Source organism: Cuculus canorus, chromosome 3 (genome assembly GCF_017976375.1).
Source record: "Cuculus canorus isolate bCucCan1 chromosome 3, bCucCan1.pri, whole genome shotgun sequence".
Lineage (NCBI taxonomy): Eukaryota > Metazoa > Chordata > Aves > Cuculiformes > Cuculidae > Cuculus > Cuculus canorus.
The window spans coordinates 72767486-72786721 of record NC_071403.1 but is presented as its reverse complement, the minus strand read 5'-3'; the positions used below and the strand labels follow the sequence as shown (position 1 = coordinate 72786721).

Genomic DNA, 19236 nt, shown 5'->3' with positions numbered 1-19236 from the left:
GATGGCACTCTGGGTCCTGAAAGCCTCATGTTCCACTGATGCCAACAGAGCTACTCCATAGGAAATAAGGTCTTCCAAGGGTGGATGGATGTGAATGTGAGTAAATTCGGATTATGGGTGGCTAAATCATCAGCAGTGCCAGAAATGTGTACTATGGGCCTGCTCTCCTCCAGCTACATACTGTACTCCAGTGCAACTGTAATGACATAAATACACTTACTACTGATGCAGATGAGGAAAATCTGTTCCCTCCAAATTGCAAAACTAAGCTGTTGATAGTATACATGGCTTTCAAAGAGTTCCACACCCCACCTCCTTATTTTTTCTACGAGTGGCTGGAGTTAGCAAAGGGAATAAAAAACAAAATTAGAATTTGGATCTTCTGACTTTTGTCTGTTTAAAAGAAGAGGGCATGCCAAGAAAAGGAGAATCAGGAAAGTCAAGCAAAGTGTTAGAGAGATGGAAATCATAGAATCATAGAATCATAGAATCATAGAATCATAGAATCATAGAATCATAGAATCATAGAATAGTTAGGGTTGGAAGGGACCTTAAAGATCGTCTAGTTCCAACGCCCCTGCCGTTGGCAACCTGTTCCAGTGTCTAACCACTCTCGTGAAAAAATTCTGCCTAATGTCTAGTCTAAATCTGCCCTTCTCCAGTTTGTACCTATTTCCCCTCGTCCTATCACCACAAGCCTTTATAAATAGCCCCTCTCCAGCTTTCCTGTAGGCTCCCTTCAGGTACTGGAAGGTCGCTATAAGATCAGCCTGTCCTCATATGGAAGGTGCTCCAGCCGTCCAGTCATCTTTGTAGCCCTCCTCTGGACCTGTTCCAACAGCTCTATATCCTTCTTATGTTGAGGATTCCAGAACTGGACACAGTATTCCAGATGAGGTCTCACAAGAGAGGAATAGAGGGGCAGAATCACTTCCCTCCACCTGCTGGTCACGCTTCTTTTGATGCAGCCCAGGACATGGTTGGCCTTTTGGGCTGTGAGCGCACATTGCTGGCTCATGTAGAGTGTCTCATTGACCAGCACCCCCAAGTCCTTCTCTGCAGGGCTGCTCTCAATCACATCATCTCCCATCGTGTGCTGAAAACAGGGATTGCCCTGACCCGGGTGCAGGACCTTACACTTGGCCTTGTTGAACCTCATGAGGTTCTCACAGGCCCACTTCTCCAGCCTGTCCAGGTCTCTCTGGATGACATCCCGTCCTTCCGATGTGGCAACTACACCACTCAGCTTGGTGTTGTCTGCAAACTTGCCGAGGGTTCACTCAATCTTGCTGTCAATATCATTGATAAGGTATTGAGCAGCACTGGTCCCAGTACAGACCCCTGAAGGTCATCACTTGTCACGGATCTCCATCTGGACTTTAAGCCACTGACAACTACTCTTTCAATACCACCATCCAACCAATTTCTTATCCACTGTACCATCCACCCATTAAATCTATATCTCTCCAATTTAGAGACAAGGATGTTGTGGGGGACCATGTCAAAGGCTTTACAGAAGTCTAGATGGATCGCATCTGTTGGTTTACTCATGTCCACTGCTGTGGTTACCCCATCATAGAAAGCCACTAAGCTGGCCATACAGGATTTGTCCCTATATCAACTATCACAAAAAAACACCTTAAACAATTAATAGTGCTCAACACTAATCTAAAATAAAACCCTTGTTAAGTACCATTAACAAGCTTAACTATTTTTTTTTTCTTAAATTGCAGAGCTATTCAAGATGGCTGAACTTACCCTGACAAAAACATGTGGAAGAATGAATGTTCAGTTCTGTTTGCTAGTGTACAGGGGTTTGGCTATATGTGCTGTTCTACTCACAGAGCAGGAATTCAACATTTTCAATGTGAATTAATTAAAAATGTTTTGACAATTTAATTTATTGTCACTTAAAAGTTTAATCAATCAGACTCAATCATCAGACTCAGGTAGTGTAAACCTTCCTGGTGACAGTCATCAAAAAAGACATACCAATCCCTTCTAGGAACAGGTCCCATAATATAACACAGGATATGCTAAACTCTGTAACGAGATGGGTTTAACTCTCTGCTGCTGACTGTGATGTCATTTTCGGAACCCTCCATTTGCCTGACATTGTGAGCAACAGGACTGGTATTTTAGCATGATCAGATGTTGGGTTTAATTAGCTGTGTTAAGGTAAATACAACCACCAAAAAGGATGTTATTGCAATGTACGGACGCTGCGGTATCCAGGAGTAGATGAAGGAGCTTGAAGTTCTGCTACAGCTGAAATAACTTACTTCTTTTCCATTAAGTTTTGAGGGCTTTGTACATAAAGACAGGAAATTATGCAGTTAAAAGAAGATGGCTCTTCCAGACGACTTTAGCTAGAAGTAGCTGTTTCTAATAGCCCCCAAATCACAGTAATTTACACTGTGTGTAGAGCACAATATCTTTATCTTGTGAAATTGGCTGTTTTTCATTTTCTTAGTGAACTTTATTCGATTTGCTGTTCTTCAGGTATTTACTTACAACTGGCATACTGCTTTTCATCTCTTTTTTTTGTCTTTTCAATCTCTTCTTTTCCTATATGCATGAAACAGTATGAACCTTTTGCACTTTCATAGCAAACTAATATTGTGGGTAGTGAGATTTTAAAAGTCTGGATTTAGACTGTGTGCATGGAAAAGGTGATTTATGGTATTTTAGGCCATATAACTTTATCTAGTCTGACCTATGAGCATTGCAACTAAACACTGAGAGACTTGAACCCTTATTATTCATCGTTTATAGCAGCTATTATACTTAAAGTGGTAAGCGTAAAATTATTTCTTGGAATACCATCTATGTATGATGAGTTTTTGCACTGTTTGTGGCTTTTTGTCACGAAAAATGATGCATTCTGGCAGGAAATTATTGTGCTTAAGAGATATCATTGAGCCCACTTCTGCGTAACTGGTTTTATTGACCCCTCCTTTACAATATATCCAAATTAATTTAGGTTGCATTTCTTAATGGTCACATGAAAAGGTATTTTCCTGTAGGAAGGCTCCACCAGCAATGACCTGTAATGGCAGAACTGGGCTTCAATCTGCAATTGCATCTGAGTGCTTGCTCCCAGCGAATGTTGGTGGAGGCAGCACATGCTGGAGGAAGAGAGCTTCCCTGCAGCCAGACTGCCACGTTGTCACCCTTCTCTGTTTCTTTGTTGGTTTCGCACAGTCCATCCCCTTGACTTCTGTGTTGTTTTTCCTTTGTTGTTTTACCTCTGCCATTTTCTCCTCTGAGATATCTTTGTACTCTTTCCTGTCCTCTCCTCAGTCAAAATTATAATGGGTAACAGAGGCATGCTCCCTCGAAATCACCTACCTGGGGGAGGAGCTGAGGGATACAAAGACTGGCATGAGTACTAGGACACTGAGCCTGTTTCTTAACTTTAAATTGTTTCTGCTTTGTTAGCTGAGGATTAATTCCTAGCCACATCCCACTATGTAGACTTTGGGGGGAACCTTTCTTCCTGTGCCCCATATTGATGTTGGGCCAGTGATAAAAGACAAAATTCTTGCTCCCTTGAAAGGCATCCCTGTCCATGGCAGGGGGTTGGGATGATCCTTAAGGTCCTTTCCAACCCAAATAATTCTATGATTCTATTGCTTATTGATAGCAGCCTTTACTTAGGCAAATGACATTTGATCTAATCATAGAATCATAGAGCTGCCGGCAGAACTCATGACCGAGATAGCTGTGGCCTTTGCTAGCTGTCCAAGGCAGAGAATTGTTTGATTTTTTAGGATGAGCAAGTTTCTGATGCTGACATACGCAGTGGGACATGGTCCTACAGTTCTGAGTTATTCCACCCAGCTTAAGTGACAGTTTTCCCCCATTGGATTTGGAGATCTGATTGAATGACCAGAGTAAGTGCTTCAGTAATGAGTACCAGATCAGCCACACTGCCAGTGGCAATATCATCTCAGCATATTCTAAAACTTAAGTCAACTTGTTTGATCTTTTTAAAATCATCTACTTCATAGAGGTCATTGAGGAAAAATCAGAATGGGAAGGTAGAAGCAAATGAACTTAGAATCCCTATTACAAATGACAGCTTTTAAATATGTAGTTCTAAAAGTCTTACAAGAAGATCCTCTCATGAATGACTGATAACAATTGAACTTACAAAGAGCTGCAGTAAATCCTGTACAATTGTTGCACTCAAGGAACAGTATTGTTTTATGTCATATCATGTAAATTTTGTTAAATAGAGGCAACACTACTTCCCTGGTGCTTTTGTTTTTCCCTCTGGATTGTAGCAATGGAGCACTTGCATGTTGTGTTTGATGCCTTGCATGATGAAGACATGCAATGGCAAGTTCCAGTCTGCATGCTGCTTAATGAATGTTTTCCTTTTCTCTCCTTCCCTGTTATGTGCTTACAGAAGACAACTATGTGGAAGGTGGGTGCTTTCTACCTTATTTTCCTAAGCTCTTGTTTTTCCCTTCTGTTTAGTGGTTTTTTTCCCCTTCTGCTTAATGTTATAAAAGTACGCATAACATTCAGTACGGTAAGTTGCATTTTCTTACCCATAAAGGTATACAAGTTTATTAAATAAGTGTGATTTCTTTTTCCATACAGAACACAAGCAAAGCTCCATTTTAGTCTTGGCTGTAGTAGAGTAATTTCAGAATATCCCCACTGAAACAATGGGTTTTATACACATATGACTGATCTCACCCTTCAAAATCATCTAGGAGATTTGCAGAAGGACTGATTTCTTCTCATGTTCTGTATGAAAAACACTTTAAGAAACTATTGTAATGTAAGAATGTAATGCATGTTAAATACCTATGTTTTAATTGCTTAGGAAAATGGAAAGCGCTTTTCTCTTTAATACTACCAGTCTTGCTCAGTGTATTATTCCTTAGAGCACAATGTATTAGGAAAAACGTCTTTCTGTCTAACTTTTCAACATTTTTCTGCCTTTTGGACACTGTTAAAGAAGCAGCAGCATGTATTCGTAATAATAATATTGGCATATAATTAAGTCCCTTTAAAGACAGTATGGCACAGGGCAGTGGAATCTAAAGCACAATACCATCTAGCCTGACCATCGGTAAGTATGTCTGTTAGCCAGTAAAACATATCGTGTGCATATATATATATATGTCATAGATTTAAAGGTACAGAATGTGCCTCACAGATCAGTTCTTGCTGGGAATCACTACTGTCTTTTTGCTTATCAGCCAAAAGGTGCGGGTGCTTTTTTATGTACAACTGCTTTTAAAAGTCTTTCTGGGCTCAGTCTTTGCATGCTGTATAACTGATTATCTATTTGAAAAATGACCTTATCTGTCTAAACTGAGCCATAACTTACTCTTTCATATACTTTTAACATTTTTTTTTTTAAATCAAGGACATTGTAAGCTGACTCATATGCAAAGTGCATGCCATGGCAGGGCCCTGAGCCAGGGTCCTGTAGTTCATGCAAGATTCAAGTCACCGTGAGCCACTGCTTGCCTGTTCAGTGGTCATTTTCTAAAACAGCCTGGAAGTATCAATACTGCATTTCTCCATGATACTGTACTCAAGGGCAAAGAGAGGTGCTCAGATTTAGCACATACAATTTTATTGAAATACATGTTACCAGTAGGAGAAAGAAAAATTAAAGCTATTCCAATGCTTTAATTGTGTACAGTCACACACATACATATCAATAAAATGTCCTCTTTATTGTGAAATAAAAATGTATTCAGTACTGGGGTAGAAATTCTAACTGAAAACACGAAAGCCTACAAATAAGTAGCTTATCTTATATTTGATCTGTGGATAAAACTCTTACTGGTCAACATGAGTCTCAAATGTGAATTAGGATCAGTATAACTAGATAAGGAGGTTCTTCGTTTTAAGCATTCTTTTATGCACAGCAGTATGAGGTAAAGCCTGGATAACAGTAACAGTTCATTCAGACTTTATCTGAATCTAATTCTTAAAACTGCAACCTTAAATTTATTCCAACACAGGTTGGGAGACTTATGCATACATTAAAGTGACAAAGGATGTATACATAAAGAGAATGTCTATCCAAAGCACTACCTGGAAACTGAGATATAACTTTCCATGTTGGATTTCTGTGATATCTGAGCATCTCACATAAGGAAACAGAAGGATGTAGTATTCACAGTTAAATTTGTATATACTGCCGTTATGAAAGTAATAAGTTTTATTCATTTATAACTAGGGCTGAAAATGTTCACTTCAGGCTTACCATGTTTAAATTTTCTTTTGGCCTATGCTCTGCATGGAACTCACGCATCAAATTATGAAAATATCCTATCTTCATATGCTCTTCCACTATCCAATCCTGTGCCCTGAGCTCTCTCCTTTCAGAGCCAAGTTCTGTACAACGATGGATTTTATCACACATGAGGCGTTCTCACTAAATTTTGAATTCCTAATTCACAAAGAAAAGGCTTTTATCTACTTAGGAAGATACGGTGCACAAGTGAATATTTTCAATGTACTGTATGCCTGTACATGCCTGGTTAAGGCTAGAACTTCCTATGACTGTCCATTGTGATGATTTCTATTATAATGGCATTTTGAAAATCGAGCAGTGACTGCTATCATAGTAGATTTATTATCGTTGTAAACCACTCTGAAGAGTGCATAAGTAGAGTAACAGTAATTCTTTACTCCTCCATAGCCTCCTTTAATAGATTGCAAAAATGTAGAATAAGGTAAATATCACGTGCTTTTAGCATGTGAGTATAACTCTGTTTTGCTTCACAAATAAAGTAACATACAGAGTCAAACAAAATACAGCATCTTGAGGACCAGTACTACATTTTTTTAATTGATAGATATTCGGTTTGAGCAGCATATTTTCTTACATTCACTTGACTTCCTTTTTTAGTTGAACAGAACTTTAAGTGACTCTTAAATTTTGAGTAGTTTCTGTGGTGTTTTCAAGAGGCACTTTTGCCTTTATGTTTTATTGGTATTTTTTTTAATTATGTAAGAATCCTCTGTTTAGAACTGACCAATCTCATGTATCATTTCTGCAAAAATAGTTGCTAGTAGCGATCTCCTGTGCTTAGATCCTTATAGCTATAAAGATCATATTTCAATGCAAGCTAGTAAGTGACTATCTTCTTTACATTCCCCTAGAATACATGACAGTGGTTTGCTTCGTACCTGAAACAGCTCACAAGTACCTGCTGAAAAGTCACATTCGACTAAAGACAAAGATGTAACATTCGACCAGTTTCACCTTTCCTCTATCGAATAGTGTTAAGGTCAAGTCACAAGTCTGAGAGTGCTTAATTATAGTTGCCTACACAAAAGGTTAAAAGCCAAAAGACAAGTTAGATAATAATGTGAAGAGACTAATATTTCTAGAGGGCCATGCAGCAAGGGATCCTATCAAGAACAATAATCATTAAAAGAATTAATCTTGAGTCTTTATACTTCGTGTGTTCACCATACCTGTTTTGGTTGCAGCAACGCTTAAAGAGAAAGAATGTACGTGAAAACATTTCTACTCTCTTTCACGAGCTGGGAACTGCAGCACAGCTGTGTGACGCTTCCCAAGCCATGCTTTGCAGGCATCCCTTCAGGATCTCACTCAGCTATCATTTACATCTCTGTAAGCCCCAAGTTATCCCACCAGCTGTAGGGCATTATAGTTGGAAACAGAATCTGTTGCATAGGAGACAAGGCATATCAGGCCCTTCAGTTTAAGTTGGCACCTAAAAAGGGTGACATTTGAAAGTACTATTCAGCAAAACTATTGTTAGCCTATTTGGAGCTTCACTTAAGATTTGGAACTGATAAGATATGGATCCTTTAGGACTGATTGCAGTCAGGAGTATCTTCTTTGAACTCCCCCCAAGTATATGAGTCACTCATGCACCTAATTTTCTTTGTGAATTAGAAATTACAGGAACTCTCTAGGAAGTCTGCTTTCCAATAAAGGACAGGATATTTTATTGCACACCTTCTTTGTGTGAATTAATTGCAATTAAATGCAAATAAGAAAAAGATGTATCCCTTTTTATGGTTGTTGCAGAAGAGGAGCATATTTAACACATGACCAGTTAATAACTTCTAAAATGGATTCTAAACCAGCTCAATTCAACAAGAATAAGCCTATTTTTTCAAAAACAGATATGTGAAAAACCTTCATACTTTTTGAAAACAATGTTCTCACAACATCACAATATTCTAGTATCACTTTATTATCTTGAATTTAAAAAACAATAATTTTCGTTGAAGTATAATGAAATTTGGCTCTGACTGAGTGATTATCATTTTGGGCATCTGTTTTGAAATATCACTAGACCTATACTGGTATGATTGGTTTTCATCTTGCAATGCGAATATAAAGCAAAATCTATTTCTCACAGATTTATGAAGTAGCTTCAGAAGTTGTGACTTAAATTTTCTTTATTGCTCTGTATTTTATATTGCATATGTAATAATTTGCCTTCTTCAGAATAAATTCATTCTACTCGCACGTTTCACACAAATAAAGAGACATCCTTTGCATTGTCATTTCAATGTGACGAAGAAATTTTATTTAATTACCTGAAATGCTCATTTTTATGAGGGGAAAAAGATCAGACCCAGCCCATTTTTCAGGTTTAAACTTCTTCAGGTTTTTAATGTTATTTCATGAGTAGAGGACAGGAAGTCCTCCCAGCAAAGTATTCAAAGCAATATAAGCAAAATATGATAAAGACAGATGGAATATTAAAGGAATTGGTTGGATTTGAAAGCATTTTATTACTTTCTGTCATCCTGACTACTGCACAGAAGAAATACACAATAAAACAACACCCAGTGTTTGAATTGCAGTTCTGTTGCTCGTAGCCCAAAGCATTCCAACCAGTGGTTGAAAAATGCTCTTTGATTTCCCTCTGTGATACAGACATCTCATAGGAAACAGATGCCTGTCACAAAACATTTTTGTCACTGTGACAACACCACCTTCCCGTGCTCCCTTGTTCATTGCTGACTGTGCTCTTGTTTCCCTTCAAGGTCTGGCGCACCTGATGATGGGCGACCAAGGTATGGGCTCTGTTCCTTTTCCACTCTGCTTTCATTGTTTCTTCTTGTTCTGTAGCTGCTTTGAATCCATCACCGCAAAAGATGGGCAAAATGCTTGAAAGCTGTCTTTGGCTGTGAATAAACACATGGTTTTAGTCACATTTTTTCTTATTTCATTTTTTATTTTTCGTTTGCTTCATGAGCTTTTGTCCTTCCTGCCTCCTCAGCTCCCCCTCTCGCAGTCCAATAACTGAAAAGAGGTGAGAGAAATAAGAAGGTGATTAAGAAAATTTAACATATTAATCAGAAAATACAATTATGGGTGATTCTATAAACAGTAGCTGAAGCGCAAGAGCACTATTCAGGTAGATCCTGAAAGAAAATACTCAGCTTGTCACATTGTACACATTGAAGAGTCCAGTCCATTTACATTAATGCACGGCTGATTGGAAATGTGCAGAAAGCACCTGCTTCTGGCTTCTGGAATGCTGAGAGTACGATTTTGCAACTTAACAAAATCAGTGATTTCCCTCCCCCATTCCAATCTCCATGTTACTTTTATGTCACTCTTTCTTATCTAAGCATGGGTTATTTCTGTGTTTGTCTGCATGTACATGATTGGAAAAAAATAAGCTCAATCCCTAATCCAACACTGATTGCACCTCCATTTGTCTCCAGACACTTACCTTATACTTTGTCTCTTCATGTTCAGATACAATTGCATTTACATATACTCATGACTCTTACTGTTGTTTCTCTCCCCTTCTTTATTCTCTTTTTGTCTGGAAATGCTTTCTTCATGGAACCATTTCACCAAATCCATAGGTAAAAGTAAAGGTATTACATGATTTTCTTTCTTTTTTGATGCCATCAGTATACCTTAATGTATGTATAAGTAATGCAAATAAATATAAATCTTTTTGCACTGGTAACATGAGGTAGGTATATTTCTAAAGTAAATATTTCATGGATATCAAGGTAAGGAGAATTATCCTAAAGTACAGGCTGACCTTCTTTAAAGTTTGTCTCCTGGTTTTGTGAGAGATGTAAAGCTTTGGCAGTGGTAAAGAAGGCTACAGTTATAGAAAGCATTCAGGATGAAAAAACAGCCACCTTTTGAGGTATGCATTTTTCTGTTCTCCAGTAATCATAGTCTAAACCATTGCTCACAGAAAAAAACCATAATGTTGTCCAGCAGAGACTCTCTGGAGATAATCTGTCGAGGGCCAATCCACAGCTTGATTTAAGTTTGAAATCTGAAAAGCACTGACTTCAGCAAGTCTCTGCTGTCAGCTGAGCACATTTGCCCTGAGGTTCCCCTTGTATATTAATCACTTTGATTATATCTGAGACTAGAATTGGGCAAGGGGACGAGGAAGAATGAATGCCAAAGAGAAGGTTGGGGTTTATTTCAGAATTTTATACTGTATTCTTTATGTAAAGAATTTCATATATGTTATCTTTCTTTCTCCTGGAGGGAACATGTGCAGTAGGGTCAAGATTTTTTTCCTCTATAAACACCAGGTTTTGCTATGGAGATACGTGTTCTCACACACCACATAAATATATTTTGTGACATGAAGCTAGTCATTAAAAGCCATTAAATCTGTGTGACGTATGACAAATAATACAGTTCTGTTCCTCTTAAGCATTTGTCAGTGTGTGCCTTCTCGTGGTGTAAATCAGAAATCCAATTGCACGATCATACCTTGCTAACTAGTTAAATTAGAAACAACCTTCCAGCTTCCTTGGAGTCTTGGCTTATTTAGTGTTTCCACAGCTATTAAGTTCATGTGATGCGAAGACTGTGAATACATACCTGTAGTATCTCATTTCTCTTCATATCGGACTCTCGAGAGACATTGTATCTGGTTATAGATGGGAGGCTGTTTAAAGGCTTGTACGTGTTCTGCAGCTGTAAAAGTTCTTGCTTAGGAAAAGTTTTAAGCAAGTAGAATAAAAACTAGTCTACTCATTCATTTGTTTTATAGGATTGTTTTGTTTATTGGATGGCTGATCCTTGCTGTGTTTTTCTTAAAAGTACTTTGTATGTATGCCTTCCTTATTATTATTACACTCTTATTCCTTAATGGTGGATGTCTTGGGTGGAGTTACCTTAAAATGACATTTTATAGTAACCAAACCCTGACATTATAGGTAATTTTATGAACATCAAGGAATTATTTTTCTAGATTATTCTATATACAGAATACATGATGTAGTATGTATAACACTGAAGGGTTTTTTTTTGTATAAAAGAATGAAAACTTAAATATTGTGCATATATATTATGATTAATAGTTGATCTGGAAAGCAGATTTTAGCAAAACAAAACTTTGTAAGTATTGTGCAATAGTTAGGTGTTTATTCTTTTATTTTTAAAGATTTAAAAATTATATTCACAAAAAAAAATGACCTTGCATGTATTAGCTACATTTAATGTTTAATGATGTGCCATTTGGCGTAGTTTAAACTCCAGTCATCACTCATCCAATCATTTGACTGTATTTTTAATAGATTTATCCAGGTTATATTGTAATACTGATTACTGTGTTTCAATATTCACAATACTTCCACAAACATAGCAGTGTATATTTGTTCAGATGGATGGAAAGGGTTTATATGTATAGAAGATCCAGTTGCTCCAGAAAATATCTCTCAATATCAAACCATAGCCTGAATCAGGGGGAAAATGGCCTCATTTTATTGACTATCCTGAATCAACCCAGATATTGGCTATTGAAACATGTGACCTTGAAATAATTCAGATAACACACATTCATAACCCATGACAATATAGCAAACTGGGAGGGGGATAGGAAGGTAAAAAGGGGCAAAAGAGGAGCCCAGCAGTGAATTACTTTGCATCTATTTCAGTCTTTCATTATACGTTCCATGTATTTAGAGGTAGGTAAGGTTGGTAAGAAAAGTGATTACAAAATTCTGAGTGATTATATAAGGAATTAATCTTATTTTGGAAATATAAGAAATAAAAAAAAACTTTTAGGAAGCTCCACTATGCAATTTGCCCCGAAGAGTATAAATGTCAGAAGCTTCACCATCTTCTTTAATTGCGTAGATACTCTTTGGGATACTGGAACAAAAAAGAGAAATAAGGTGCATTCAGAATTAGGGCAGGATGTTGAGAGGGCAGGGGCCTGTTGTTGACAGAGTAAGGAGGAGTTAGGCAGCCTTTCCAGGTGGAAAAACAATACAAAATACAGTGCGTTCTCACTGGATACACATGCTATTTGTCATTTAGTTGTAAGTAGAAATTGAAAAAAAGATTTTCTCGAAGCTTTATCAAATACTGACAAAGCTGTCATTGTCCCTTAGAGAAGGGCAGAAGCGAAGCTCAGAAGATGTCATGGTACTGAGATATCTGTCAGTACTTGAGGTCATAGAAGTTGATCTATGTACAAAACCAGCTGACGTAAAGAATGGTGTAATGAGAGCCTGTACAGAAGTTTGGCTCATAACTTTAGAACTATACAAAACTTGTTTCCTGATCCTTGTAGATGCTAAGCCTAATCCTAGGAAGCTGCAAGCTTATACTTGTATTGGCATTCATTTATTTTCTGATAAGCATCATAAGTGTTCAGAAATACTTAAGAATTCCCTTTTTTTTCCCCCTGGAAATCACCTACCTGTATACAACTTTAGCAGTTCAGTTGTCACTGCTGTTGTGATGACGTAGGCAAGGTAAGGTTTCTAAATGAGGTTCACATTTTTATTAGATCACTTGGATAATGATACTCAGAGCAATTGTTGGAATTTGTGGCAAACCTTGAAGTCTGCTGCTCATAACAGACATAGAAAAGGAGTTGTTTGCCCCAAGCAAATTTGTGCCCAAACATGTTTTGCCTGCTTTCTCCAGTTATTGTAGGTGGTCTAATAGAAGTACAGTTTCCATGTTTAGGTCTTACCTATACATGCTAAAAGATGGTATATCTTGGATTTCCCATATAGAATTATTTTGGGATGAACAGTAATACAACTAAGATTACACGTCAACTAACGTAAATCACTCCATTCCTTTATTTTTTCAAAAAAAAAAATTCTCTCCTGCCTTTCATTTCCTTTTGATGAGCAGTGAAAGGGATTTATAATTCAGTTTCTATAACAAAAAATGACATGTATTGCTTCCTTTTTATACTACAGTTCTCTTTAGCCTATGTATATATTACCTATAGTTTATTTCTATGTAAATAACTTACTTTTCACTATATATATTTCTCATTCTATACCTAAACACTATGTTTGTACTCCTGTTCTATTACTTTAGTGATTATGTGCAGCTTTAAATCCTACGTGAGTCACTGAGGTCCATAACAAACTATTAAATGATTTCTAGCTGAGCAATAGGCGTTTCTACCAAAAGATTGATGGTACACTTGCAATTTATTATATTAGATTACAGGCTCTGGATGTGCTGGTATTTTACTGTGTATAAATGCTGAAAAAAGACTTTAGTATGTCAATTTATATCTGTGTCAATTTCCTTGCCAAAAGAGGGCAAGTGTACTACACAAACTATCATACTTTATCTGTAAAGCCAAAGGGATGCCACTGGGTATTTGTAAGAACAGATTTTTGTTAATTATCAATCACAGTTGTCAACTGGGAAAATAGGGCACTGAAAAATAAAGGGAATTTAAATGAATCTTTGAACAATCATGAGCATTAAAATGGTGTGTTACAGCTAATAGTTATGTGCTGGTGTCATATAGCAAAATCATCACTTTCTGCCACTAACCTCCCCTAACATCGGTGTGGAATTCAGTCATTGAACTCAATATGACCACAAGTTCATCTCACTGTGGTGACTTTCATTTTTGCTCTATTTTCAAGGAACTAAAATAGTTTTGGCCTCTTACACTCTCTGATCCTCCTGGGATCCTTCCAAGCTCGGTAACTGAAATTATTTCTAAGTGACAGTACAGCAGAAGAATGGACAACTTACATTTCCCCACTCAATCTCATAGTTGTTTCTACTGGTAAAAAAGAACAGACCAATAATGGTAAAATATGTATTCTGCATTTAACAGGGCCCAAACATTCTGCCAATCTTGTATGAGTTACAGGATGATCAGCACAGGGATTTAAAAAATATTCTGTAGAAAATTTACCTGATGTTTTAAAACAATAATTACCTTTTAGCTACACATCACATCTGTTCTGTAGTGACTTTTTTTTTTCCAGAGACCTTCAGAGATACACTTAAATAGTGGCTGATCTTTACCAAAAATATTGCAATTAAACTCCTGTGTGTAACCCATGCACATATGCCTACACATATATGTTCCTGTAAATATTTATACTATCTTTGTATTCTTACGGTTAATCTGTTCAAATTTTTGTTCAATATCATACTGAACTATGCATGAAATATTTTGATCAGAAGGGTGATTCTTTCTGCATTTAGAAGTTCTGGTGCATTGAAGCAAACAACTTACTTGCGCTTCAGATATTCTGCAAGCCTAGAATATGGCAATTGGAGCTGCAGAGTCATCTTTATGGTGAAATACAATCTATTAATGTTCCCTAAGGACGAAAATGCAGCACAACATGACTGTTGAAGAAGTTTTTTGTCTGAAGTACATGGCTCAGAAGAAATCCATCAACATCATGAGCAGAAATGCAAATTCTGTCTTGAGGCACATATGCCCAGAATTATATCTGAGAAAGCTGATTCCTGATCAGTGGTATGAAAATAATTTGTAAGGACCTGCTGTAAATATCAAGAAAACTATATGAAAACAGGAGAAAACTTTTATTTTTAAATTGTCATTTTTCTGACATAAGTAACCATGTGATAATGTCCAATCCATGCCATGAGTTTGAACATTTTTCCACCACTAAAACAGAACATATACTGTATCCTGAGTCATATCCTGCATACTGTATCCTGCAGAAAGTCCCTCTGCAGCTTTCTCGTAGCCCCTTTCAGGTACTGGAAGACCACTATAAGGTCTCCCTGGAGCCTTCTCTTCTCCAGGCTGAACAACCCAAACTCTCTCAGCCTATCCTCATAGCAGAGGTGCTACCACCCTCAGATTGTTTTCGTGGACCTCCTGTGGACTTGTTTTATCACGTATATATATGTATATATGTCGTAGGTCTCCTGTGGATTCAGAGGAAAGAAAATAAATGTGGGACTATGAGGGATTTTATATTAAAATATGTTTTATTTGTAAAAGTGTAGATTGATTTCTGTTGGGTCCAGAAAGCATTGTAGTATAAACAGTCCACTTCTGATCATAGATTTCTCCAGAAGGCAGGTTTGCTGACAGAGAGCCCTTCAAAATAATACTAAAGCTCTTTCAAGATGAAGGATCTATATTTCAGGCCAAAGAGTAGGTGGGGATTTATTGATGATAGGAAACAATAAATCTGTCACTCTAAAGAGGTTAAAAAAAACCCACACCCCAAGGTAAGCAGTGAAAACAGAAAAACTAGGAATTTCTTCCTTAAAGCAAACATTTCTTTTTATGTTAAATATGCATCTCAAATTAAAGTTAAAAGCTGCAGTGATCTGTATTTTTTTCACACAATGAAATTCCATGGGAGTTTCATACAGATTTCTTAGGTATTTCAAATGAAACACGGATTTCAGAGAGTAGTATGCCTTGGATATCCTGTAGAATGTTCTGGAACCTTCCTCCTTACAACTTTTAAAATATCTGACATTACTGAGCTGAATGCATTCTTAGAACAGGTTCACTTTAGGATTGCACTGCAGCTAAGATTTCCTAGGATAAAAATGAGTCTTCAAATCGACAAAAGCAGCTAAACAAATCAGGCCAGCAGAGTCTTATTTCTATTATTTCAGTAAAAATAAAAGTAAGTGGAGATTATTCTACATCTCACTTATAGCAGAAGTCTCAACTGACCTTACGATTAATCATGCTTGCTGGAGTTTCACCAGATGAGTGGAAAGAAATCAGACCCCTAAGGAGGAGTACTTTCAAACACCTCTGAGGTTTCTCAACATGCAAGCTTACCAAATTCGGTAGTAAACTTTATCACAGTTATCAAAGAACCTGAATTTAAAGACAGTGAAGAACTAAGAAGACCACTGCAAAATTGAACTGATATAACTGAAAAAGTGGACTATGCTCTCTAAATGCACATCATCATGATATTCTTCCACCAAGAAAGACTCACCACAAAAGAACTGAAAAAGGTATTTGAATAGTCTGGTCAGAAATGATTGTTCTTACAGAAGTACAAAATTTTTAACCTACCCTCGCTATGCAGTGATTTTCTATGGCTATAATAATATGCCCAGCTAATTAGAAACAACAGAACTTTGAATTGTCTGGTTTCCTTTAAAATCTTCTAATTAAACAATATAATTTGCACTGATACCAGTAATACATCTCTTTCCTGATATTCAAAGCCCTGTCATTCTTAATTGCTTGAGGGTAGCTTTCTGCCTTCACTTTAGGGACCACTCGGAGCAATTAAGTAGCAGTAGAACAGTGAAACTGCAGTGAACTGGGAAATTCAGAAGGACAAAGGAGAAAACTTTCATAGGAACTGAGTATGGGCCATGGATTTTGCTATGAAATTCCACCTTCATCATTCTTTTAATGATTTTCATACATCATCCTGTTATCCAAATATCCTTTTTCCGAACTTGGGAGGAAAAGAATAGCATTGAATCTCTTTATTGAATCCATTTTAGAGTAAGTAATTATTTCCCCACTTACATCAGCTGTATTTGGCATTATTTTTTTTGTTGGCACTCACTTAGACTGGTTTTCCAATCAACACACTGTTTAATTTAAAGCCTGCTTCTGTACCTTGCTACTGTGACTTAGAGATTCTGGCACATCTTGTTGCGTTCTTAAAGTAGAGTTTTGTTCTTTGAAGAGGGGAAACACCTGTACTGATTTACTAGCACCTTCTCTAAAGCAATATAGGAGCCTCCTTGGATAACAAGAGGCTAACAGGGAAACTGGTAGGCAACGCTTGGCACTGTTGGCATCACAGCCTTGACTTGAGTTGCCTCAATATTGGGAGTGGGAGGAAACAAAAGCAGCTGGGTCTAATTCCTTTCATCTGCCTCTGCATGTTCTTCAGACAGAGAGGAGTCCACCGGGAAAGTCAGCAGTAAGTGAGTCTAAGTCTGTAAATTTTTCACTGAGTTAATAGGTCTGTCCTGCATCTCATATCATGAGCTGTTGTTACCCATTTTCAGAAGGAATATCCACCCAAAAGAGGCTAAATATCTTCCTGTGACCATTAACATCCAGCTTTTGAAATGAAACTGTTAGCTGAAAACCCTAAGAGATGGATTCCTGATGTCAGCTACGTTGGTAATTTAATGACCCCACTCCCACCCACCGGTAGTATCTCTCGGATTAAAAATTAGAAATCATTTACCCAATTTCTCTCGTCAATGAACATGAATATCTTTATTAGGAAGAATTTGGCTTGTATCATAAAGGTGCCATAAGCACTTTCTGTCTCAGAAAAAGGTCATCACAGGTATTTTGATGATAAAGCAAGATGGTCCTTTGATTTTCTGTATTAATGGCTCTGCTTAACAACTTGGTCATCTGGGATCCTGTGCTTGGTATTTGCACAAGTCCATAACAGACCTTCCAAAAAAATCACCACACTCAGTTACAGGCAAATCACTTTTGAAAACTATGTTTGCATGCATATGAGATACTTAATGTTGTCATTTCACTGTTGCACCTGTGCAAAACAAAGTGTAAGTCAGTTTTAGAGCCAAATGCTTCTTTGACAGTGCTATTTTCACAGTGGATGGATGTGCCATTTAAATAGATATTTGATATTATTTTATTAGCTACAACTACTGACTAGTTTTTTCATAGTTTTCAATTTTAGAGGAGTTACTTGGGTGTAATTATATTGAACTGCAATGCTGGTGTATTTTTAAGTCATCATAAAGATAATGTGAGAGTTCAAAAAAGTCTGATCCTATTTTAATTTAATCTTCATGTACCTGAACACATCATTGTGGTACAAGTACTGAATTAGAGCTCTCATTTGACCAGAATACTCGTGCAAGCTATAAATTTTGCAGGTATACCTCAAGGTACTTACGTCATTAGGAACCTTCAAATATATAGAAATACAGCTGTGCCTATGAGTCATGAATTGAATTTATTGGTGTCCGTAACAGAGTTTTCAGCACTATAGTTCTTTTCAATAAGTTATTCAAATAATGATGCTGCCCATGACAGTAACTGTATTATAAGGTTCAGAAGAAAAAATAGACTTCAGAAAAGAATCTTATAAAAGTATCTAAGTGCAAGATTGGAGCAACAAAGGTAAACTTGGAAATTGGTAATTTTATGATTCTTGTACAGCCTTTTTATCTGTATAGAGTTGTTATGTTCAAATATATCCTGTATGACACCGAGGAAAAGATCTGTGGCAAATCTATATTCTGAACATTAAATAAAGCCACCTTCTGCTATTAGTCTGCTGCTACATACCCATACAGAGCATAGAAGAGAGCTGTTTAGACTGCTGTGAAGAGGATACATTCCTGTATTCCTGGTGAAAATATGGAAAAGCAGTGAATACATAGAGTAAAACACAGTAAGTCATTTACAATTCTAAAGGACGAACTCCTCAACCATTTTTAATAGCAAATACACATTTATCCATCCATACATGTAGCTGCATTCAGGATATAGGCACATACACAGCTAAATAAAAATCAAAGAATCATAGAATCACTTGATTGGGAAAGACCTCTGAGACAATCAAGTCCAACCATATCTGTCCACTACTAAACTACATCCCCGAGCACTTCATCTAACTGTTTTTTAAATACCTCCAGGAGTGGCAACTCAACCACCTCCCTGGGCAGCCTCTTCCAGTGCCTGATAACCCTTTCTGTGAAGAAAGTTGTCCTGATGTCTAATCTGAACCTCCCCTGGTGCATCTTGAGACTGTTATCTCTTGTCCTGTCTCTTGGGAGAAGAGACCAACAGCTACTTCACTATAACCTCCTTTCAGGCAGTTGTAGACAGTGATGTGCTCTCCCCTCAGCCTCCTTTTTATCCAGGCTAAACAACCCCAGTTCCCTCAGCCATTCCTCATAAGGCTTATTTTCCAGTCCCTTCACCAGCTTTGTTGCCATCCTCTGGATGTGCTCCAGCACCTCAGTGTCCTTTTAGTAGCCCCAAACCATTCATTTCTGCTATACTTCATGAGTTTGTCTCA

General features: G+C 37.3%; 1 protein-coding gene across 26 annotated transcripts in view; it reads left to right on the top strand.

Moving 5' to 3' along the window:
- NRXN1 (neurexin 1) overlaps positions 1-19236 on the top strand; it is a 771544-nt gene that overhangs the window by 83723 nt on the left and 668585 nt on the right. For 19 of the 26 annotated variants that reach the window (XM_054061848.1, XM_054061847.1, XM_054061841.1 and 16 more), the window contains exons 3-4: positions 4415-4432; positions 9016-9045. The exons of 5 other annotated variants lie outside the window; for them this stretch is intronic. In XM_054061848.1, the coding sequence (XP_053917823.1) occupies positions 4415-4432; positions 9016-9045 (48 nt within the window). The remainder of the gene's footprint in view (positions 1-4414; positions 4433-9015; positions 9046-19236) is intronic. 2 more of the 26 variants (XM_054061850.1, XM_054061828.1) reach the window with 1 other exon arrangement.